The sequence below is a fragment of the Mustela putorius genome, unplaced genomic scaffold (assembly GCF_011764305.1).
Source record: "Mustela putorius furo isolate JIRA1106 unplaced genomic scaffold, ASM1176430v1.1 tig00003913_pilon_pilon_pilon, whole genome shotgun sequence".
NCBI classification, from domain to species: domain Eukaryota; kingdom Metazoa; phylum Chordata; class Mammalia; order Carnivora; family Mustelidae; genus Mustela; species Mustela putorius.
In genome coordinates, this window is record NW_025422060.1 from 11,664,684 (window position 1) to 11,689,060 (window position 24,377).

General features: G+C 39.5%; 1 protein-coding gene across 1 annotated transcript in view; it reads left to right on the top strand.

Annotated features, from left to right (window-relative positions):
* PTER (phosphotriesterase related) overlaps positions 1-22,631 on the top strand; it is a 66,256-nt gene extending 43,625 nt beyond the window's left edge. The window contains exons 4-5 of the mRNA XM_004757567.3: positions 15,326-15,466; positions 21,404-22,631. Coding sequence (XP_004757624.1) covers positions 15,326-15,466; positions 21,404-21,614 — 352 coding nt within the window. The 3' untranslated portion in view covers positions 21,615-22,631. The remainder of the gene's footprint in view (positions 1-15,325; positions 15,467-21,403) is intronic.
* Positions 22,632-24,377: the final 1,746 nt, after the last annotated feature.

Here is a 24,377-nt window from a genome sequence, read left to right on the forward strand (position 1 = left end):
GCCCTGGCCTAACACAGGGTGTGTGGGATTCAGGAAGATAGCCCACGCATCATCTTTTCGCAGCTCACCTCCAAGGATATTTTATCCATCGTGTACAATAGGGTAGCTGTAGGTATTTTTGTGACAGTAAGATTCTTTCATTACCAGTGAAAGCTGGGTGAAAAGGACAGGGCTGGAAAGCATTGGGGGTACTATTTCCTGATTAAGTTTTGAGTCTCTGGGAGGGCAAAAGACAGGTGCTATGTCTCCACCTTTTTTCTATTTGGTTATTTATCTAACAAAACACAGGGCTTTGATGGAAATCTAGGGCCTAGAGTTTGATGAGAGGCACAGTAATAGTTAGGCACAGGAATATAGCCCACCTCTCTCTTGGAAAATTGCTCCCTGTGGAGGGTAGAAGTATTTGACCCAAGCGTTTTGAAAGAGCAGTGAGGGGCGCCTGGGTGGCTCAGTGGGTTGGGCCGCTGCCTTCGGCTCAGGTCATGATCTCGGGGTCCTGGGATCGAGTCCCGCATCGGGCTCTCTGCTCAGCTCTCTGCCTGCTTCCTCCTCTCTCTCTGCCTGCCTCTCTGCCTACTTGTGATCTCTGTCTGTCAAATAAATAAATAAAATCTTTAAAAAAAAAAAAAAAAAAAAGAAAGAGCAGTGAGAGCATAAGGAATGGGCTAATAAGCCATTTTATTGTCTGTACCGCTGATTATTCATTCCAAATTCACCTAACTCTTTTTTTTTTTAAAGATTTTATTTATTCTTCAGAGAGAGAGGGAGAGGGAGCGACCACAGGCAGACAGAATAGCAGGCAGAGGCTGAGGGAGAAGCAGGCTCCCTGCTGAGCAAGGAGCCCGATGTGGGACTCCATCCCAGGACACTGGGATCATGACCCGAGCCGAAGGCAGCTGCTTAACCAACTGAGCCACCCAGGCGTCCCAAAATTCACCTAACTCTTTAAAGGATACAATCTTGATACATTTTTTCATGCTTTCAATTAGATGAAAGAAGAGGGTAGAATATTACTTCATTCATTCATTTATTCATTCAACAAACATTTATCAAGTGCCTCATGTACCAGACACTGGGATAGAGCAGGGAACACGACACATTTTCTGCCTTCAAACTGATAATTGGATTATAATTGTGGTGACTTTTAACTTTACAGTTGTCTTTGAAAAGTCACCAAAAAATTATTATCTGGTATCCTCGGAACTGCATGTTTTTTAATTCCTTTGAATACTAGTGAATTAACATGGGATCACTCAAAATCAATTCCAGGCAAATATCTGGCCAAAGGTAAATGGTTCCGAACATCTTTATATCCTTAAGTAGTAGGATGGTAGGATTTTAAAGAACGAACAATTGGTATGTCATGCACGTGAAATGGTTTAGAACATCTAGAATCCTGTATGTACAGTGCCGTAGTTCTTGACAGTTTTATTATTAGCATTATGCATATGCATGCATTATGTGCATAAGGAGAGTATGTCTGAGAGGAATGAGTACACATTGTAGAGTATATACATTGTGCACATTATTTATAGTAAAGACAACTTATTTAGTCATATTGGCTCAGATCCTACCATGGAGTGAAAAACTAAAGAAATCAGTTCAGGCAACAAAGTAGAGAGAGGTCTGGTAAGCAAGTGAGAGTCTTTAAAAGAAAATAAGTAATAAGAACACTCCCCTGTTCAAAATTTACTAATGTCCACTGACATTTCTTCTGCTCTCGCTATGGCAGATGATAGGAAAGAAAAACTAGGGGGGAAAAAAAGAGCCTAGATGCTTTTAAACATGTCATTATGGCCGCTTGTCTATAACTTGTCACACTGTGGCCAAATTTTATATAAAGATCTACGTTGGTTTCTGGAGAGTTCTCACTGACATAGAAACACAAACTCTGAATACATTTAAGGTTAAAATTGTGTGATGATATTGGCAGCAGCTATTCCTTCATCCGTGTAATGTGCCTTCCTTCTAAGTGTGTTCTACACACACGTGGGATGATGGAGAAACGGGGTGCTGGAGTCATGGGGCTTAATTTCTGGTAATGACACCAGCAATTTTGTGTGATCTTGAACAAGTCACTTAAGCTTTTCCAGTCCTCATCTGCCAAAAGGGGTTAAGAAAAATTACTCCTAATCCCTAAAGTGTTATATGGATTCCCCCCATTATTGTTGATCATGGATTTCCTTTCATTGCAGGACCTGTATATTAATAATTTTTTTTAAAAAGTTCCAACAAATGTGTGACAGACTGAAAGGCAGCAGAACATCTTAAAATACAGAAATAATCCCAAATAAAATATAATTAAGTTATGCTGGTAATTGATATTTGTGGAGTGTCCCAGATTGTATGCTATGCTTTAGCAGACATATGGGCAGACCAGCCCATACGGGGAGCCAAAGAAGGCACTGGTCAGGTATTCTCTCCAGTGCATTATACCCACCCAAACCTTCTACCAGTAATTTTTTTTTCTAAAGAAATTTTTCATGAGTCTGACACCATTCCCATGGAATGTGACATTTTAAAAAATAGGATTTTTATGTCTATGAGATTTATCTTCACTCTTCTCAATACCATCATTCCCTGAACTGTGTACCGCCTTACATGAAAAAACGCAAGCTCTTTTGTGCTATGTGGCAGCTGGAAAGTTCATATGGTAAAAAGCTCTTCCTAGGGTATATAAACTGTGAAATGTATTTTAAAATAAAGTTTTAATTACGCTTCACAATTCAGAGCCAACTTCTGGTTTTAGTCTAATTTAAACAAGGGTTTTTCTCTCTTGCAGCCATCTGTTCCTTTTGCGTAAGCCGACACTTAAGTCATAATATTGAAAGTGTGACATCATTCCTTCTATGATGTCATTAAATAATCTCTGTAAAGTGGGGACTCGTGCAGTCAGGGAAGTGAATAAAGTAGGAGGAAGATCCTTGTTCAACTGTAGATAATGGGGAATAAAATTAATACAGAGCAACCTGAATTATATTTCTATTGCTTTTCATTCCCAATGGTTTTCTTATGTTGGAAAGACTGTCCCATAAAAGCAATGTCTTAATACCAAAAGACAAATGAAGCTTTAAAATGCTTACATATACATAAGTCAGTCAGAGAAAGACAAATATCATATGATCTCCCTGATATGAGGAAGTGAAGAGGCAACGTGGGGGGTTTGGGGGGTCAGGAAAAGAATAAATGAAACAAGATGGGATCAGGAGGGAGACAAACCATAAGAGAGACCCTTAATCTCGCAGAACAAACTGAGGGTTGCTGGGGGTAGGGGGGTCAGGAGAGGGTGGTAGGGTTATGGACTTTGTGTGTGTGGGGGAGGTGTGATGTGGTGAGTGCTGTGAAGTATGTAAACCTGGCGATTCACAGATCTGTACCCCTGGGGCTAAAAATACATTATATGTTTATAAAAATTATTTTTTAAATTTTAAAAATGCTTACATATATGGAATTAATGAGCATGTTCATGTGACTGCACCAGTTCTAACTGCAGGTCTGACTTTGTGTGAAACCAAAGTTTCTGGGCAATATTTAATTGAAATAACAGGTTATACTTTCTATCCATCGCAGTGTTTAGACTGCACATTAAGAACTTACCTTCTTCAGGGGGAGGCTGGGAAGATGACAGCCTCAGTTCTGGGAAAGCTGAGAGGGGAATAGGAAGCAGAATGCCTGCCTTTAAAGAGACACACAACAAAGAGTCCATGCCGATACAGCCTAGAAGCAGCAGTTTGAAAAATGCCTGGAGTATATGGGAAGGAAAGCTATTTACTCATCTCAGAGCATGTGTGGAGGAGCAGGGATCATTGGAAGACCCCTTCAGGAATAAAAGAGCTGTCAGATGTCCTCTCCCTCCCTTGTCCCTCGGCATAAACACACAGCCACCTATGGGAACCAGAGGGCACCACCATCTATCTACTAACTGAATTGTTTACACCAAGCCCCACTCACCTAGGCTTCAGTGGATCTGCTCAGAGGTCCATGCCAAGACACCCGGTAAAAATGGTAAAAAGTACTGATTTTTTTAAAAAATCTTAAAAGCAGCAAAAGGGGCCACCTGGATGGCTCTCAGTTGAGGTTCCAACTCTTGATTTCAGCTCTGGTCTTGATCTCAGGGTCCTGGGACGGAGTCCCATGTCAGGCTCTGTGCTCAGTGGGGAGGAGTCTGCTTGAGATTCTCTCTCTCCCTCTTCCTCTGCTCCTCCTCCCTCCCTGAAATAAATAATTTTTTTTTTTTTATAAAAAGCAGCAAAGGAAGACAGTTATATATAAGGGAAACCCCATAAGGCTATGAGTAGACTTTTCAACAGAAACTTTGTAAGCCAGAAAGGAGTGGCATGATCTATTCAAAGTGCTGACAGAAAAAAGTCTGCAGCCAAGAATATTCTATCCAGCAAGTCTATCATTCAGAATAGAAGGAGAAATAAAGAGTTTCTCAGACAAGCAAAAGGTAAGGAGTTCATGACCACTAAACCAGCCTTATAAGAAACATAAAGGACTTTTCGAGTGGAAAAGAAAGACTATAAATAAGAGTAAGAAAAGTAGGGAACATAAAAGCAATAAAAGTAAGTATATCTGTAAAAATCAGTCAAGGGATTCACAAAATAAAAGTATGTAAAATATGGTACCATATAACCAAAATGTGGGGAGGAGGGAGAGGAGCAAAAAAAAGGGTTCAAACTTAAGCAACCATCAACTTAATATAGACTACTATATGCAGAAGATGTTATATACAAACCTAAGAGTAACCACAAGTAAAAAAAAAACCTCAGTTTTTCTCAAACTGTTCCCCCCAAAAAATAGAAGAGGAAGGAAAACTTCCGAATTCATTCTGTGAGACCAGCATTACCCATAAATGAGATAAAGATACCACAAAAAAAGGAGAACCACAGGATAATATCTCTCATGAACATAAATGCAAAAAACCTCAGCAAATGTAGTAGGAAACTGAATCCAACAATACATTAAAAAAATCATTCACCACAATCACATGGAATTTATTCCTGGGATGCAAAGGTGGTTCAGTATTCCCAAATCAATTAATTTGATGTATCACATCAATAAGAAAAAGGACAAAAACTATATGATCAGTTCAATAGATGCAGGAAAAGCATTTAACATCCATTCATGATAAAAACCCTCAACAAAACAGGGTTAGAGAGAACATACCGCAACAAAATAAAGGCCATGTATGAAAACCCCACAGCTAGCATCATACTCACTGGGGAAAAACGGAATTATTTTTCCTTAAAGTCAGGAATAAGGCGAGGATGTCTACTCTCACCACTTTTATTTAATATAGCATTAGAACAGACAACAAAAAAAATTAAAAGGAATCCAAATTGGTAATGAAGAAGTAAAACCATCACTCTTTGAAAATGACATGATACTATATCTGGAAAACACTGAAGACTTCACCAAAGAACTATTAGAGCTGATAAGTGAATTCAATAAGGTTGCAGGATACAAAAATAATATACAGAAATCCATAGCATTTCTATACACTAATAATGAAGCAGCAGAAAGAGATATTAAGAAAATAATCCATTTATAAGTGCACCAAAAACAATAAAAATACCTAGGAATAAACTTAGCCAAAGAAGTGAAAGACCTGTACTCTGAAAACTATAAAACACTGATGAAAGAAAATGAAGATGACACAAATGGAAAGATATTCCATGATCATGGATTGGAAGAGCGAATATTGTTAAAATGTTCATATTACCCAAAGCAATCTACAAATTTAATGCAATCGCTATCATAATACCAACAGCTTTTTTCACAGAACCTGAATAAGCAATTCTAAAATTTGTATGGAACCCCCCAAATCCTAAATAGACAAAGCAATCTCGAAAAAGAACAAAACCAGAGGTGTCAGAATTCCAGATTTCATGTTATATTACTAAGCTGTAGTAATCAAAACAGTATGGTACCTGCACAAAAACAGACACATAGATCAGTAGAACAGAATAGAAAGCCCAGAAATAGATCCACAATCATCTGGTTAATTCATCTTTGATAAAGGATAAAAGAATGTGTAATGGGGAAAAAAAAACAGTCTCTCTAACAAATGATGTCAGGAAAACTGGACAGCTACATGCAAAAGAATGAAACTGGGCCACCTTCTTACACCATACATAAAAATAAAATCAAAATGGGTCAAGGACCTAAATGTGAGACCTGAAACTATAAAAATCCTAGAAAAGAGCACAAGCAGTGATTTCTCTGACATTGGTCATAGCAACATCTTTCTAGATATGTCTCCTGAGTCAAGGGAAATAAAGGCAAAAATAAAACACTGGGACTACACCAAAATAAAAGCTTCTTCACAGCAAAGGAAACAACCAGCAAAACTAAAAGACAACCTACTGAATAGGAAAATATATTTGTAAATGAGGTATCTGATAAAGTTTTAGTATCCAAAATATAAGAAGAACTTACACAACTTAAACACACACACACACAAACATACACACAACAATCCAATTAAAAAATACAAGAAATGAATGGACCTTTCTCCAAAGAAGACAACCAGTGGCCAACAGACGTATGAGAAGATGTTCAACATCACTCAACCATCAGGGAAATGCAAATCAAAACCACAATGAGGTATCACTTCACACCTGTCAGAATAGCTAAAATCCCAAAAGTCAAGAAACAACAAGTGTTGGTGAGGATGTGGAGGAAAAAAAAAAAAAAAACTCTTGTGCACTCTTGGTGGGAATGCACATTGGTGCAGTCACTGCGGAAGACTATTGAGTTTCCTCAAAAAGTTAAAAATAGAACTACTGTGCACTCCAGGAATCACACTACTGGGTATTTACCCAAAGAATACAAAAATACTAATTCAAAGGGATATATGCATCTCTATGTTCATTGCAGCATTATTTACAATAGCCAAACTATAGAAGGCGCCCAGGTGTCCATCAATAGATAAATGGATAAAGAAGAAGTGGGGGCGCCTGGGTGGCTCAGTGGGTTAAGCCGCTGCCTTCGGCTCAGGTCATGATCTCAGAGTCCTGGGATCGAGTCCCGCATCGGGCTCTCTGCTCAGCAGGGAGCCTGCTTCCTCCTCTCTCTCTCTGCCTGACTCTCTGCCTACTTGTGATCTCTCTCTGTCAAATAAATAAATAAAATCTTTAAAAAAAAAAAAAAAAAAAAAAAAAAAGAAGAAGTGGTACCTATACAACGGAATATTATTCAGACATAAAAAAAAAAGGCCCCACAAAATCTTGCCATCTGCAACAACATGCGTGGATTTAGAGAGCACAATGCCAAGTGGAATAAATGATGAGGAAACCAAGATTCAGAAAAGCTAAGTAACTCAACTTCCCAAATGACAGGTTGAGAATAAAGCCAGTCAGAGAAAGACACATACCATATGACTTCACTCATATGTGGCACTTAAGAAACAAAACAAACTGGAAAAAAAAAAAAAAAAGAAACCAAAAAAAGAGACTCTTAACTAGAGAACGAACAGATGGTCAGTGGGGGAGGTCTATGGGGGGATGAGCGAAATAGGTTAACAGGATTAAGGACATACTTATCTTGTGAGCACTGAGTAATCTACGGAACTGTTGAACCACTACGTTGTACATCTGAAACTAATATAACACTGTATGTTAACCACACTGGAATTAAAATTTAAAAAAAAAAAAAACTTGCCTCTTTCTATTTAGTTTCTATTTTGGCATTAAAAATAAATTAATTGAAATTTGTCAGTTAAGAATTTTTCAGATTTATAAGATGCAACTGCTACTGGAATATACAAGAATAGTGTTTTAGAATTATGTTAATATTGAATTTATTAATTTTCATATTAATTTCTTTGAAATATTCCATGATAAACATTTTTAAAAGATTTATTTATTTATTTATTTGACAGAGAGAGAGAGAGGTTGCAAGTAGGCAAAGAGGTAGGCAGAGGGGGAGAGGAAGCAGGCTCCCTGCAGAGCAGAGAGCCTGATACAAGACTCGATCCCAGGACCCTGGGATCATGACCTGAGCTAAAGGCAGAGGCTTAACCCGCTGAGCCACCCAGGCGCCCTCCATGATAAACATTTAAACATTCAAAGGTTATTACATGGATAGTTCTAGGTGAGTTTAAAAATTCTCTTAAGCAGTTGTTGAAAAACTCCCATAAAATAATAAAGAATCTTACATAACATTATCTGTACAAATATCCATTGGTTTTAAACTGAAGAATTCACTAGGGAGAGAGGCAGTTTTTCTTGGGAATTACTTGGTGATAAATAATTTTTAAAAGAATCAGTCTTTGAAATTCAACACTGTTTTTAATAAATCAGTTGTTTACAGATCCATTTCTTATTGTATTTGTATGCCAACTCTAAAAAAATCTCTCGGTCAAGTTCATTAAGTTTTAGCAATGAATAAGTCCTGTGCTTCTCTCTGCATCAGGCCCTGAGCTAGTCTGATCTCACATTAGCGCTGCTAAATCATGGTGCAAAGTCTCTAGGCCCAGGAATTCACAGATTGTAATGGCAGATGGATTACAGCACGATCACAGTCCGTGTAATGGAAAGGGCACTAGGAGTAGGAATATCTGGGGTTTCCATCACTTCAGAGATCCAAGCTTTCGTTTCTTCATCTATGCGATAATGATACTATGTGGCATAACTATTTTACCAATGGACTGTGAGTTTCAGAACAGACTCGTCTCATGCTCTTGGTATCATTCAATGACACCAGCATCTAATCAACTGCCCAGGACAGGCCCTTGATTCTCCTTCTCTGTCGCTGTCACTATGGAAATGGTGACTCATCACTTACTCTTCCTGCTGTTTGCCCTATTCTTCTCAAGGACGGCATTATTCACCCAGATGTTAAATTCCTCCCTTCCCTGCACTCTCACATGATGAAACCTGTCTACCTCACGAAGATCTCCAAATATGATGCCTCCTAGCCAGTCCTCTGTTGTTAAGTCAGGCCCTCATCTGCCATCTGAACCACTGTTAATAGTCTCCAAACAAGAATTGCTCCCTTAGCTTTGCCCATGGGGACACCATCTTGATCTTTCCAAGTGCAAATTGGATTACATTCCTCAACCCCGACTTGTAGCTCTTAAAGGACCCCTTCAGCTTCGGCACAAAATCCAGACGTCCTGATCATCTGGTCTACACCCATCCCTCCATCTCGTCTCCCACGATCTCTAGCACACGCGCCCCATTCGGGTTAATGCCACACGGGCTGTGATGCTCAGTGCCCTGTGCTCATTGTTCTTACATGCTTCTCAATCTGCAGCCCACGAGAGGTTTTCTTTTTACAAAGCTTTAGGAGCCAAACAGGATCTGTTATCCCTTTCTCTGAGCTAGTGCAGTTCCTAGCAGTAATTTTATTATTATCCTTGGTAGGTCTGTAAAAACAATTATTTGTCTCTTTTTTTCTAATAGACCCTGAACCTCTTAAAGGATGGGACACTGTGTTACTCATCTTTGTTTATCCAGTGAATATCTCATACTATAAGTTGATGATCAATAATTTCTTATAGGTGGTCGCATAGATGGATGTTTGCTTCTACCCTCATGCACTTTAGCTCTGAAAATCATAGCATTGTCTTCAGTAACAAGATTCTTTCTTCTTTTTTTTTTCCCTCTCAACAGATGTTCTTTATCATCCAACCCTCAACACCTGAACGCCCCCCCCCAACTTTCTCTGAACAGTCTTCTTTTCAATAAACTCCACTCAAATGAATGTCTCCTTTTACTGTCCTTTCATAACACTTCATATTTAGTTGTACCAAAAAAAAAGCTTTCAACACTTTTAATTGTCATTATGAGTTTAAATGCTTATCTCCTTCCCTTGGACTTTATGTTCCTTAAGACAGCAACTCAAATTTCTTCCTCATGTCCGTATCCCCAGCAGAGGCTAGCACAAGGTAGGTGATAGTACAAGATAGTAGGTGCTTGCTGAATTAATTCAGGAAGGTGTGCCTGAATGTAGGAAATGAAACAATGTATTTGAGAGTTCTCTGAAACTGGAAAACCCAAGACAAATGTTAGATACTGCTATCATCTTGATCACACCCACGAATCATATCCCTTCCTCTGCCTCTTCCTTCTTTCTACCTAGACAGCCCACAGACCCTCATCTAACTTATCACTTCACGCAGACTTCCTGGCTCCCACTCAAAATACATTTTGACATTAAACCAAACCCCTCAGCACTTGGATAAGATCTAGAATATAAAGAGTTTTGAAAAACAGAATCAACTCTCCTGCGATTTAGTACCAGCCTTTAAATGCTAGTAAATGATAACCATATTCTGAAAATGAAGATTGCCAGATCATTTTAGGTACCTTTTTTTTGGGGGGGGGGCTGGTGGCAGTATGTTTGTCCTAAATTTATGCCTGTTCCTTATATAGAAAGAATTAGTTTAATAGTTAGGCGGCAAAAGTATAAAACATGTAGTAGAAGAAATAATATATATAAAATATGAATGACAAGAATACTTGATACAAAATTTTCAGCTTCTTCCCAGGAAATCCCAGGATATTTTACAAATGACATTGCAATCACTTCATCCACCTTGAAGAAAGTCACCAAGGGACTTTCTCCAGTGTGAAAGGCACTAGGCTCTTTGTATCTCAAAATCACCCCAGTGCCTGTTAGGCCAAGGGGTGAAAAATACTTACCTTAAAGCCTGGGGAAGACCGGAATAAGAAAGAAGATAATTTTCATGGATATAGAATATGGAATGAACAGAACTGGCTGGAGTTGACACCTCCACTTCTATAAGAAGTGCCAGGAGATCACTGATGACTGGGAGGGGCAGGACCTCTGCTAATCCTCATCTGAAAGGCGTCAAGCAGAGTACATTTTCCCAGGGTACCATTCTGACATTTGGGGTCAAGGCTTCCTCCAAGTGAAAAAAAGTCACTTGCATAAATGCAACTTCAGTAGCACCTTGACAGTCCGTGGAAGTCATCCAAATGAATGCCAGTTTAATGTGGTGAAGTCACCTTGTTAGACAGGAATGGTGCAGGGCTGCTCCAGGATGTCTTTGTGGGGAGGGGGCTGGGGGGTGCACGACTCATAGCTGAGTGCTGGTGAGAAGTACATGGGGGACCCTCCCATCACAGAAGGGGCAGCATGGCCTAAGCACATGGCTTCTGAGACAAACAGGGTCTGGCTTTATTCTCAACCTGTCATTTGGGAAGTTGAGTTACTTAGCTTTTCTGAGTCTTGGTTTCCTCATCTATGAAATGGGGGTGATCCCACCGTCCTCATACAATTTTTGCAAGGATTAAATGAGATAGGACTATTTTAAATACTTGATGATTATTATGTGGGGTTTTTTGTTTGGTTGGTTTGGATTGGTTTTTTTTGCTTAACCTCTCTCTCCCATCCTATCCCCCATTAACAACTCGTACCAAATTCTGGGTTTTTTTTCCAGGACTTTCTTTTGAAAATTGTGTATGATCACTGACGATATTTTTTCCCCATGGATTTTGCACATCAGTAAGGAGAATGAAAGTGAATTCATTTCTCAGTTTCCTTCACACTAATGTTCAGTTATCCAGAGGGTGTCATATCACCAAATGTCAGTAAAAATAATAATATACAATGCATAATATATAGTATATAATGTATAATGTATGATTTCATCTATCTATCTCCTGGCTCTTTAATGATAGCAAATTTGTCAGCTTCATTTTTTTAACTGCACTTTCCAAATGTCCAAAATAACAGCTTTTACTCTTCTTCTGAAGACGTCTTCTCCTTTCCATGTGACTATGAAATTTTTAAAAGGACCAGCACCCCCCCTCCAAATCATACTGCTTTCTATGTGCTGTTCTACAGAATAAGAATTCCCAGGGGTTGCTTTTGAAACTTACATGTGCTGATGAATCTTATTAAACATGTTAGCCTTCCTCTAGAAAAATATCTTCACCTGTGGTGATATTCTCAGATAACATTTATAATATTAGAAGCACTTGTATAAAATTGACATCGGGAGAATCAGATCCTTATTATTCCCCATTCCTCTGTTAGATGAGGCTGTTACAGGACCACACACGGCCTCATGGATCATTGCAAGGCCTTAGGTTTTTCTCTGTGGGAAATGGGAAGTCATCGGTGAGTTCTGAGCACATGAGAGACCTGATCTGACTTAGTTGTAGTGATAGCGCTTTTGTCGCCATATTTGACTAGACCACAGTAGAGCAAAGGCAGAAGAGTGAGGAGAGCAGTTGAGAGAGAAATGGTGGTGATTTGGGCCAGAGCATAGCAGGAGATATGGTGACATGACCATATTCTGGTCACATTTGGAAGTTGAACCAAAAAGCTGTCCCAATAGGCTAGATGTGTAGTGCGAGACCAAGGAAGCAGTCAAGGATGACTGTAAGTTGTTTAGCCTGAGCAAATGGATAGATGGAGTTGCCACCAACAGAGAGAGGGAACGTTGTCAGGACAGCTGGTTTAGGGTGGTAGATGAGGGCTCTAGTCAGAGACATGTTAAGTTTGAGCTGTTTATTAGACACCTAAGTGGAGAAGGCAAACAGGCAATTAGATACGCAATTCTGGACTTCAGGACAGAGGTCTGATCTGGTGTTAGAAGACCCTTAATATGTGCCCCTGAGAGCCTTAGAGCAATATCACATTCCCAGTAAGAAAGTAAGCAGTGGTCATCATTAATTCAATTCCTTCTCCTCCTTTGACCAATGTCATTTGAATTGTCCAATACAGCTGTAATGGTCAACTCCTGCCTCCCATATGTATTTATCCTCTGAGCTAACAATTGCAGAAATGTACAAAGTAATCCTTTCTTACTTTTTGGGTTTATCACTGCCTTGTCCCCATGCTACCATTTGATGGGAAATTCCCCATTTTTCAAGTGCATTTTGTGGGGAGGGAAATCAAGTTCAAAGTAAAGATTAAAACAACACTTCATGTGCTATCACCAGTATAATTCTGGACAAAGTCCTTTGACCACAAACTGTTTGGCAGTAGGAGAAGTCATATAGAATGATGGTTCAGATAGCTGATTCTAGCATTGAAATGAACTCCTATTCTAACACATCACCTTGAATAAGTTTCTAATCTCTCACTTCTCCAATTCTCCATCTGTAAAATTGAGATCAGTAGAATTATGGAGAATATTAAATGGGGTAATGGATAATAAAGTGCTCAGCAGAATGCCAGACACAAGTAAGTTCTTATAATCTTCAGCTCTTATGATGCCAAGCAACTTTACTTTTTGTTTTCAGTTGTAACGAAGACTAAAAACTCTCCTATGGCTTTCTTTGAACATAGGCTTTTCATTGGATACCTATTTCAAAATATCACTTAAAATTTACAAAACTTAGTCTCAAAGCATTAGGCCAAAGGAAAGAGAAACACATTAGGAGCTGAAATAGGAGTGTGATCCTATTTGATCCAATGAAGGGATCACTGTCACCTTCATCCCCTGCTTGTCTCCTCATCCACCCCCAGCACCTTGCCCGTATTGGTAATTAACAAACTGAAGGAACTGACTCAAGAGAAACATGCTAAACTTCCCTCTTATGTTATTTTAATTGTGTATATTTTGTTTTTAAGCCTGGTTCTTTGGGAGAAAACACAATGTGTCTACTATAGAAAAACACATACTCTTTTAGGCAAGTAATTTTGGAAGCATAAGACAGTCTCCAGGGTAAGAAGATGGAAAAGGAGTGGTATTAGCAGAAGATAGCACAGAACGAATGCACATTTTATAGTGTAAAAGAAAGATATTCTGGCCTCCCTGCCTAAAACAACACCATGCACTATCAGTTATGCTGAATTGTTGAGTGGAATAAAACGGAACGAGCTACAATACGACTGCTTAGAGTGAAAGTCAATAGTCACTTCCTAGGTAGCATCCCAAGACAGCAGAAACCTCTCGCACTCATGACACACAGATGCTTAATTGGTCCTCCTATGGTTTGGAACAAAAACCCTGAACATACTTCTGACCTCTTCGAAGCAGATTTATAGACATATAACAGTACTTTAATCCTTGTATCCTGGAATTGCCGAGGTAATAGAATATCAGTGGATAAAAGCCTAGTAAGACAATGATCATCTAATATTCCAACTCTGTGCCAGGCCAGTTTGGCATTTCAATCACTTCCATTCTCTGCACCCAGACCTCCCTTCACACAATGTCTAAAGGGTGTGTTTTTCACTCACATTATTTCCATGTTGTCTCCTGATTGATTGGTTGATTTCTCTCCCTCCTTCTTTCCTTCCTTCTTTCTTCCTTTTTTCTCTATGTCTTTGAATCTCTACCATGGTATTTTTTTAAAGATTTTATTTATTTATTTGACAGAGATCACAAGTAGGCAGAGAGAGAGCGGGAAGCAGACTCCCCGCTGAGCAGAGAGCCTGATGTGGGGCTCGATCCCAGGACCCTGAGATCATGATCTGAGCTGAAGGCAGAGGCTTTAACCCACTGAGCCACCCAGGTGCCCCTCTACCAGGGTATTATTGGGGTTAACTTCACGTACCCCTTTTTTACCTGTTAAATTTACTTGTTAAAAATTCTTTAAATTTTTACTTGTTAAATTTCTTGAGACCATCTACTCTTGCTCTGGACTCTGCTCCCCTGCTTGTAGCTGCAGCTTCTCTTCTCCACCTCTTCTTTCCTGTTCATTTACGTTGTCTTACATCATAAAACGGTGCTATTCTTACCATGATGTCTAAAGAAATGAGAAGACATCCCCCCAAATTCTCATGAAATAATAAATCCTATTTAAAAACTGGGCACACCAGAACACAAACAGCTGTACGAGTGTTGCCCTCTTTTTGAGAAATTGCAGTGATGTTCACAGATGACGAGGAAGCCCAAAATGATACTGGAATTCATTTTGGAACCCCTTTATGGTCTTCACAAGAAAATCACCCTATTACTTTATCTTAGCTTCATATTTTACCCAGATTAGTAATACTCACCTAATGTACCAGACGGATGCCAAATTTCCTTTGTTAGCTTCCAGAGTTCAGAGCTATCCCACTTCTATGAAGAATTTTCAAAAGAATATGGAACATATCCTGAAGACAATTCTGAAGGAGAATTAAAAATTGTTATTGAGTAATGGCAGTATCATTAAAATGTCTATAGCTCCCAAGTACTTTAGAAGGGAAAGCTCCCTTTTAGATAAGGGTAAATTTCTTTATTTCTGGTAACAAATTGCATTGACTATTTTATAGCTAAACTGTAAGAGCCAACTCAAAAGTTCTGTTACTTCCATTATACTTCGGTACATAGTACACTTAGAACTTTTAATCTGTATACGTGGAAGATGTGCTCTTGACAATAACAGCATGTCTCTCTTATTGTCTCTAGGACTCTACTTGATAAAACGGAACTACTAGAGTTTGCTCAACTTGGCTGTTACTTGGAATATGATCTCTTTGGGACCGAACTCCTTCATTACCAATTCAACCCGGATATCGACATGCCCGACGATAATAAAAGAATTAGAAGGTAAATACGATGAAATCTCCAATAGCATTCTCTTTTCTCAGCCCATTTTGACTCATAGCTGGAAGGGTATTAGCAAAGATTCAGAAAACAGTATGCAGGCAGAACCAGAGACTTGCAGAAAAAAGTATCAATGCTATTGCAGGGAGAAAATCTTTATATATTATTTCAAGAAGGAAATGAGTCATCCTAAGTAGGCAAAAGCTTAGCGGAGCCTTAGAAGTTCAGTGCAGATGGGCAGCTGACAAGAAACAGATAATATTTAACCCCTGCCACGACAATAAGAGAACAAAGATGTTTTCCTCTTTTTATCCCTAACGAAGTAAGCAGTTTCTTTCCCATGTTGCTGACGCTTAAGTCCTAACCTCCTACAATGAATTTCTGAAACGCTTTATCAAAAATACTCACTATGGAGATGATTGAAACTTAAATGCTGTAAGTAGAATGTCTAAAGACCAACCATCATAAGAAGATCTCACCCCTTCCAAACTGTCTAAGCGAATAATCGTATGAGTCATTCTCGGCAACCAAGTGGAAAATTTGGGGAGGTAAGGGCGGATAGCTACCTGGTTTGTCTTGGTTACACGGTGACGTGAACCTGGAGTGCACCAAATTAGGGAATCAGAGGAGACACAGATTCGGGATTAACAAAGATGACTGGTTTGGGAATATCTAAGAGTTGCTTTCCAGGGGAGCAAAGGGTTAAGGGTGGGACGATCAGGGCAGGGATCGGAACTGAGACTAAATGTGGGCGTCTTCAGTCTATATGTCATGGTTGGTGGCGTGGGAACGAATGAGATCACTCAGAGAAGAAAATGAGGACAGAGCCCTGGGGAACACTGATATTTAAGGGATGGACTCAGAAACCGTCACTCAAGGACAGATTGAAAAGTTTTAATCTCAGGGAAATGTGTTGCGGTGAGAGTCAGTGCAGGAGAATACGTAGAGCAGAAGGGCTTGGACACTGGACAGGTGGCAGGCATCAAGCATGGTCAAGGCTGAAAAGTGTCCGTTGGATTTCATGGGCTGGAGACTGTCTTGCAGTTAGTAATTGCCGTCTCCACAGTCAAGGCTTGAGGAAGGAGGAGGGGGTAAGGGAGAGGAGAGAGAATGTGGAGAGTATTCTTTCAAGAAGCTTGGTAGTAAAGGGAAGCAGGGGTGTAGGGCCAAAGCGAGAAGCCACGGCAGGATCCTGAGGGTTTGTAGAGTTGAGCGTGGTTATGTGCCTGAGAGCAAAAGCAGAGTGAGACGGAGACCGAGACCAGTCCCGGGAAGCAGTACTCATTCTACAGGGCTGCTATGGAATTTATATGAAATAAAGTATGCAGAGTTTTTACGTGAGTGTCTGGTGCAGAATATGAAAATAGTCAATCGATGCTAAGTTAAAACAATCTGGAGAGAGGAGCTACAGAGCGAGGCTTCTAAGGAGACAGACAGATGGAATCTGGGAAGCAAACGGAAAGTTGGTTGAAAGGGATAAGGCGAGCAATGGGGTGAATGCAGAGAGATGTCGTGGTGAGAACAGGAAACTGAGGACATATGGTCGCACATGTTTGGTAGTGTCCCTGTGAAGTAGACATGGTTATTGTCTGAGAAGGAAGGGAAAGATTCAGGGCAGGACCTCGTGGAAGAGGAGGAAGCCTGGGAATGGATGCTCAGGGAATGAATGAGACACGGATAGGACGTGTCGTGTGTGAGACCCACGTGAGACTCAAGATCTTTACAGACTGCAGAGTGGCTCCAGTGCACATGATGTGGTGATTGTTTCCACCCAAAATGTTGCGTATTTTGGCAGTAAGACCAAGGAAGCTTTGAGGAGAGGCAGAAAATGTGAACAGTGAGAGAGACTGGCGGTTGGGATTCTGTCTTCAAAAACATGGCTGAGAGCCCGGGGAACCGGGGTGGGGTTGAGTGAGGGTCATGGGGTCCAAGATGGAGGAAAGGGAGTGTAGAGAGAACTGGGATACAGGAATCATGGAGCAGAGGCGAATAACCAGAAGCCTGAGTGAAGTGGGGGTATGTACACAGGAGGAGGTGAGAGGAAACATAGAGGGATGTAACTTGTGGTCAGAGTGGGAAACCCAAGATCGAGATTTCAGAGAGGAAGTAGTCTTCCATGATGACAAGAACCAGAATGTGGTTATGGGTATAGAAACCGATTTGGAATACAAGTAGAGAGAAGTGACCTACAGAAGGGACATCCAGAAACTGAGGTTCAAGCAGCAATAGTGGGATATACACACCCGGGGGCTGAGGGAAAGATCTCAAGCCGGTGGCCACAGTTGGGGCAGCCCTCAGCTCTTACCCTGGGCAGTCAACCTTTACATCTGCGTGCCTTCTTCTGTCCCTGTGTGTGGTCACTCCTTCTTGATGACCTCAGTAATAGTAAAAGATGCTTCAAGTTTAATATCGTCAGGGAGAGCTGGTTGACCCATCCCACCCTAGCTATGTCAATATGAAGACACTTAGCCATACGTAAGCAATCTAACCTGACCAGTGAAGACCAGTGAAGCTAGGTCTTTAAAAATTTTTTTAAACCACCAAAATCAGTTCTTTGATACACAGATTTATTGTTTTGTGTGTGTGTGTGTGTGTGTGTGTGTTCATCTTGTGTTATGATTTTTACTTGCCCAGGAGCACCATTTAGTAGGCGCAAACGTGTGTACCTTAGGGCCCCCGTGCCATACTCAGAGGAGAATACTCCCTGGAATTTAAAGTGGGCAGTGTGGTAGGGCTTTTTCATCTTCCATGATCTCAAAACCATGATTTCCTGAGGAGGAAACAATTCGACTTAGAAACAGGAAGTTTGCTTTGAGGACTTGATTCCTTTCCCTAAGCTCCTTTGTGGCAGTGAGCTGCGTCTTCTGTATCTTTAGGAGGAAGCCTACACGATTCATCAGGCTCTTGGACCTTGAATAAGAGGGCAAGGATCTGTAGAGGGGGTCTACAAAGGAGATACGGGGTGGGGAGGACAACCAACACCTCGTCTCATAGCCCTTCTTAGCAGCTTTTGGCTATTAATTCAAGAACAGGAATTTCATTCTGGTCAGCTTTCCTTGAACCAAATATAAACATTCAGGACATATGGAAATACATCAAAATTTACATGTAGTATACGTGTGTTTATGTATATCCACATACATATACTTAATTGTCCTTAAATGAAAATCACACATTAGGTCACTTGACTCAAATACAGCTCATGGTAATTACTGAATGATCTTTTATGCTCTGGTACCCCTCGTGCCCCCCGCCCCTTTGGGCACCTGATTTTCATCATCCATTGGCAGTCCTTTTCCGAGCCTTAGTCATCTTACAGCTCTGAACTGCAAGAACAGAGAAGCACGCTTCTGCCTACCTCTGATTTTCAGCACCAGAAATTCTGTGTCTAACACCTGTTTTCAATCTTATGCTCCATTTCTCAAATCTTATTATATCTCTGCCTTTTCACACTTTGTAGTCTCTCTCTAATATTTGTTTGCAAAACACTAACTCATTTGTATTTCTATAATTACTGTCATATTTGTCTTCTCATCTACAGTGGTTCCTTCCTTCTGGCGGCATCACTGGAACTACTGTTCTTCCATACAATGGCACAGCACGAGAGAGAAGCTTTTATTCCAAGAGTGGCCAAGTTAGGGCTCCTGGGTGGCTCAGTTGGTTTAGCATCTGCCTTTGGCCAAGGTCATGATCACAGAGTCCTGAGACGGAGTCCCACATCAGGCTCCCTGTTCAGTGGGGAGGCTGCTTCTCCATATCCATCTGCCCCTCCTTTCTGCTCGTGCTCTCTCGCTTTCTCTCAAATAAATAAAATCTCTAAGGAAAAAAAAAAAACCTCTAAAAAAAAAAAAAAGAGTGGCCAAGTTATATCTTGGTAGTCAGGAGATAACTATGTTTGAAGTGCCACGGCAATATTCTTCTCGTGAGGGAACTGGTCTTGACTTAATGAGTTCTATGGGTTTTCACTTTTCAATGAGTATCTTATCCATTATACTCTTTCCTTACTATCTCACAATCTGATAACTTTGGGACGGCACGAGGCCATGTACAGGTATTTGTTTCTCCATACGAAATGCCTCTGTAGTAACGTGACACCATTTTTTTTCTCAGAAACGGAAAAGAGACAAAAACTTTAGGAAATGTTCAGAAAATATAAGGGGGGAAGCATACCCTAAAATTTCCGGGAACATGATACTCCTTTTCAGTTGGGGATCAAGGTTTGTTACGCTAAGTTTCAGCAGTGCGTAAGCATTCTGTTTAATCTTCCTCTTTTCTCATAAATGATCATATAACTCAGAGCCTTCCCTTAAAGAGATCCCATTCCAAAAGTAACGTCAGACAAGAGTTTTTGGACGCTATACAAATTTTTAAAGAGGTAAATATCCACGGCGGCACAAACAGAAGTCCAAGATCTTTCAGGACACGCTTGGGTACGTGTGACACGAATACAGATTTCTAGACAAAAAGGCTCGGGGTGGCTCTTCTCTGGCCCTTGCCTTCCTTTGACCTACAAACACAAGATCTCATCTTCAATTATAATTTTATTTTAAAACATCTGTTCTCGGAGGGCAAGGCTTTGTGTTTGAGGTTTCTGTGTGGTGGTCCACAATTTGCTGATTTTAGTCATTATTAAAATTGACTCATGCACCGGAATGGCAAAAAAAAATGTCCTAGAAACAAAAAGGATACTTTTTAAATAATTAGTCTCTGGGAAGAAGGTGCTGTCCAACCATCTAGATTCATTTGGGAATCCAGAGACTGACAAGCCCGTGTAGAGAATGCCAGAGAAGAACCACTGTCTCCAAGTTGCACCTCCTGCTATCAGCGACTCGTAGAAGTCACGACAGACAGTGCCCAGAGTCCAGACACACACAGATGGTAGGTGTCAGGAGGTGACTCACACTATAGATTACAGCATTTAACAAAGCAAAGAGGATTAGATGTTTAGACAGAAGTTGGAAAGCCATTCTCGAGGCAACTGGCTATAAATTTAAAGGAATATCTCAATATTTACCACAATCTTATTGAAATAAAAGGAAGACAGAATCAATTGTTGGTTGATTTAATCCAATGCTCTGAGACAACTACTAAGCCAAAATTTCCATAGTTACTTCGAAGGGACCAATGCTCGAACTACAGAGGTACCTTTCCTGGCCTTTTTTTTTTTTTTTTAAGATTTTATTTATTTATATGACAGACAGATCACCAGTAGGCAGAGAGAGAGGAAGAAGCAGGCTTCCCACTTAGCAGAGAGCCTGATGCGAGGCTCGATCCCAGGACCCTGAGATCATGACCTGAGCTGAAGGCAGAGGCTTTAACCCACTGAGCCACCCAGGTGCCCCCTTTCCTGGCCTTTTTAAAATGACCATCTAGTTGATAATATGCCCTTCACCTTCAAAACAACAGATTTTACTCTCGGAATGTTTTACTTGTATGAAGATTCCTTTTGTTTCCCTTTTTAAATCACAAATTGCCATTGATTGTATTTGCTAGAAGAATGGAGAGAGAAAGAGAGAGAGACAGTGAGCCAGAGAGAGAATGGAATCTGGAAAATGGGTCCACTAGGAGAGGGATTTTAGAGCAGAGAGCTGGCTACAAATCCAGAACAAAGTTACTTTGTGAAATGCCAAGTATTTCTTTCTGAATGACTGGCACATTCTATTAGAAACTGTTTTTAATGCAGTATTGCTGGCGTTGTCATAAATACCATAGGCTAGAATTTTCTCTGTGCGTGGAATAAGGACCAGGCTCCTACCAGGATGCAGTGCTATCTTTATCACTACCGCGGAGTATTTAATGAGGGCCTCCCACTACCCGTGCCATAGCGGAAGGCAGTATTTCTACAGCAAGCATAATACGTCTATGAGTAAAACGTTTGAAGCACCCCGGTAATTTAAAATATGAGACCAATGCCATTTAATGAGTTAATATTTTTCACAGAGTGCATCTTCTGGTGGATGAGGGCTATGAAGACCGAATTCTGATGGCACATGACATACATACGAAGCATCGGCTAATGAAATACGGAGGTCACGGCTATTCTCATATACTCACCAACATTGTTCCTAAAATGTTGCTTAGAGGTATCACTGAGAATGCAATTGATAAGATACTGATAGAAAACCCTAAGCAATGGCTAACTTTCAAATAGGAAGGTTGTTTATGAGTTCATACCTTGAGTATCAAGCTTGCGGAGAACATTTTTCAGTGATTTCCAGTGCATTGTGAGATATTAATCAGAGCCCTGTAGGACCAATAGTGGGCCCTTTCCTTTTCATGAGAATTAGAAGAGTTTTGCCTTCTCAGAAACTGCGGTCGCCCCTGTACCTTAAGAAGTTACTAACCTAATTCTGCCCTATTGTTTTGCCTCCACAAAATAAATACAGAAATACCTATTTCCAAACAGCGATTTACAGTCTGTGTCCCCTTAGTGGAGTTTTGTTTTGTTTTGTTTTCTTAATCTATCAGCTGCACTACTTGAGAAAATTTAAAGTGTTTCTAGTTAAATTACCCCCTTCTGGAGCAATCTAATGTTACTTGTAATATTAATGATCCTACTAATTATCCTGCTGTTCTTTAATTAATGCTTAATGAATAATACCGCACTTTAAAATAGCTTCGGCAGCAAAGGAAGTTAAATTTTGAGGCTTTTTCCCCCCAGAGGATACTGTAATACAATTACCAATTCACAATGGTAAAAAAGATTGTGTAAGCTTAATTATATGCTGTCTACCTTATCTATATTTACTGATAATAAATCAGTTTTGTTACCTGTGGCTTCCTGGTATCCATTTTTGCTGTAAAACTTTGTTGTTTTAAACCTGTGTAAGGGAGCCTGAACACCTAAAAGTGAATTGTAAAAATTCAATCATAATAATAAAAATATATTACATAATATAGTTTAATGAATCATTATATCTATAACAAAGGCCACAGTTTAATTAATAATATGTAATGCAAAAAAAGAGAAATGTTTGCCTTATATGTATTCCCTTTAATCCCTTTACCTTTTATTTGTTTTTTCTTGGGCCTAAACAGAGAAAATAATGCTTAGTTATCTGAAGGAAAGGTCAGATCTATTAGAAATGACATTCTGATTCTAGAGCCTGCTCTTCAGAAGGTACCCAGCCCTGATGTTTGTGTAAATAAAGCCTTTTTAAAACCCATAGAAGATGTGCACTGCTGCTTACAAATTAATCTTTTGGTTGATTCCTCGTTATACTATTTGTTAACTGCCTCCCCCAAAACAAATCTCCAAAACCTTGCTACCAATTTCTCTTTGATAAATACATATTGTTAAACAGACATAAATCCATTGCAACTCCTTCATGACTTATCCAACGTATTAGAAAGGCCAAACAGAATTAGTCACTACTCTTGATGAATGGGCTAAGTGTTTTTAATCATAAAAATCATGACAGTTACTCAGACCAAGGCATTTAAACCAAGCCAACAGCACCTTCAGATGGGAACACCACGCGTAACTCTTTTGCAAAGTTGAGGTTTTCTAAATACGAGATATTTCTGTGGATCAAAGATGATCGAGTTTTTTTTTTGTGTATTAGAACAGAAAGTACCCACGAGGAACAAGCCAGGAGAACAAACTAATTCCTTTAAATGAAAAAATGCAAATGTCCTTCACCAGTAAAACAAGCAGATTTTTAAATCCCTGTTTTTCAAATCGACTTGCTCAAAGACTCTTCAAAGGCAGCTGAGAGGGGTGCAGATTTTTAATCGTTATAGTGGAAGTTGTCTGATAGGACCTATCAACATGCATTTTTAATCTTTTTCTTAGATTAAAGAGATGGCTTTTGGCAATGTATTTTAGCCAGAGAGAAATGATATACACTACTCTCAACATCTACTTTACCGTCAGCTTTAATCCACCTGAGAAAAAAGGGAAAAAATGGATAATTCAAATGTATATGATTCATAAACATTGCAAAAGAGAGCCACTTTGTTTCTGCAGTCCTAATATTAACAGTCTGCCACAGAATCCAGTGGAAATATTGATTGGCACATGGTAATAAAGAAGCCAGAGGCATAATTTACAGACATGTGATGTATAGGGCATTTTAACCGAATAAAATTTAATTTTCTGGGTAACTCTTAAAAGAGAAGCCACTTAAATTATTTTACTCTTCCATATGCCTTTGTAATCCAAAATATATTTTGATAAAAAAAAGTCGAATAATTTATGAGTGTTTGTGTGTATATATACACATACTTTTTTTTAAATTAAATTTTTGAGGCTATACAGCCACTGTGCCTATGGTCTGAAGCCATGTATATATTATATTTGATCTAACATATGTGTGTGTGTGTGTGTGTGTGTGTATACACACAAATACATGTATATGTAGCAGGTATTTGTATAAAATATATACACTTTGTTGTCTTATTGGTTATATGTGAAATTGCTCATTTTGAAATAACCTCAGGCCGTGACTTGTAGTAACTATTTGAAGGCCTTACTTAGTAATCCCTTTGGTGACCCATGCAGTAGCTCAAATTAAACCATTGTTCATTGGGTTATGAATAATCTTTTGTTCCAAAGAAGGCAAAAGCCTCAGTCTGATTTAACACCAAAGAATAAATTTCTCTGACTTTCTAAGTAAATCTAAACGCATCCTATGGACAAAATGGACACACAAGGGATTTTCTAAATACCATACATAATTACACATTTTCACACTTAGAGGGTAATCCTATGATACAGTTTCGATCTCTATTTTTAAAGACTATCACTGGGAAAGAGAAAAAAGAAAATTCACAAGAAAAAAGAAAATGTGAAAATGATCATAGGCTTGGGAATTCCCTCAAATCCAGAAAATTCCAGGTTAAGGCTTGAAGTTGAATCATTCCCAGGACTAGCTCTAAAGTTAACAAAAGTACAAGGCAAACAATTTCTTTG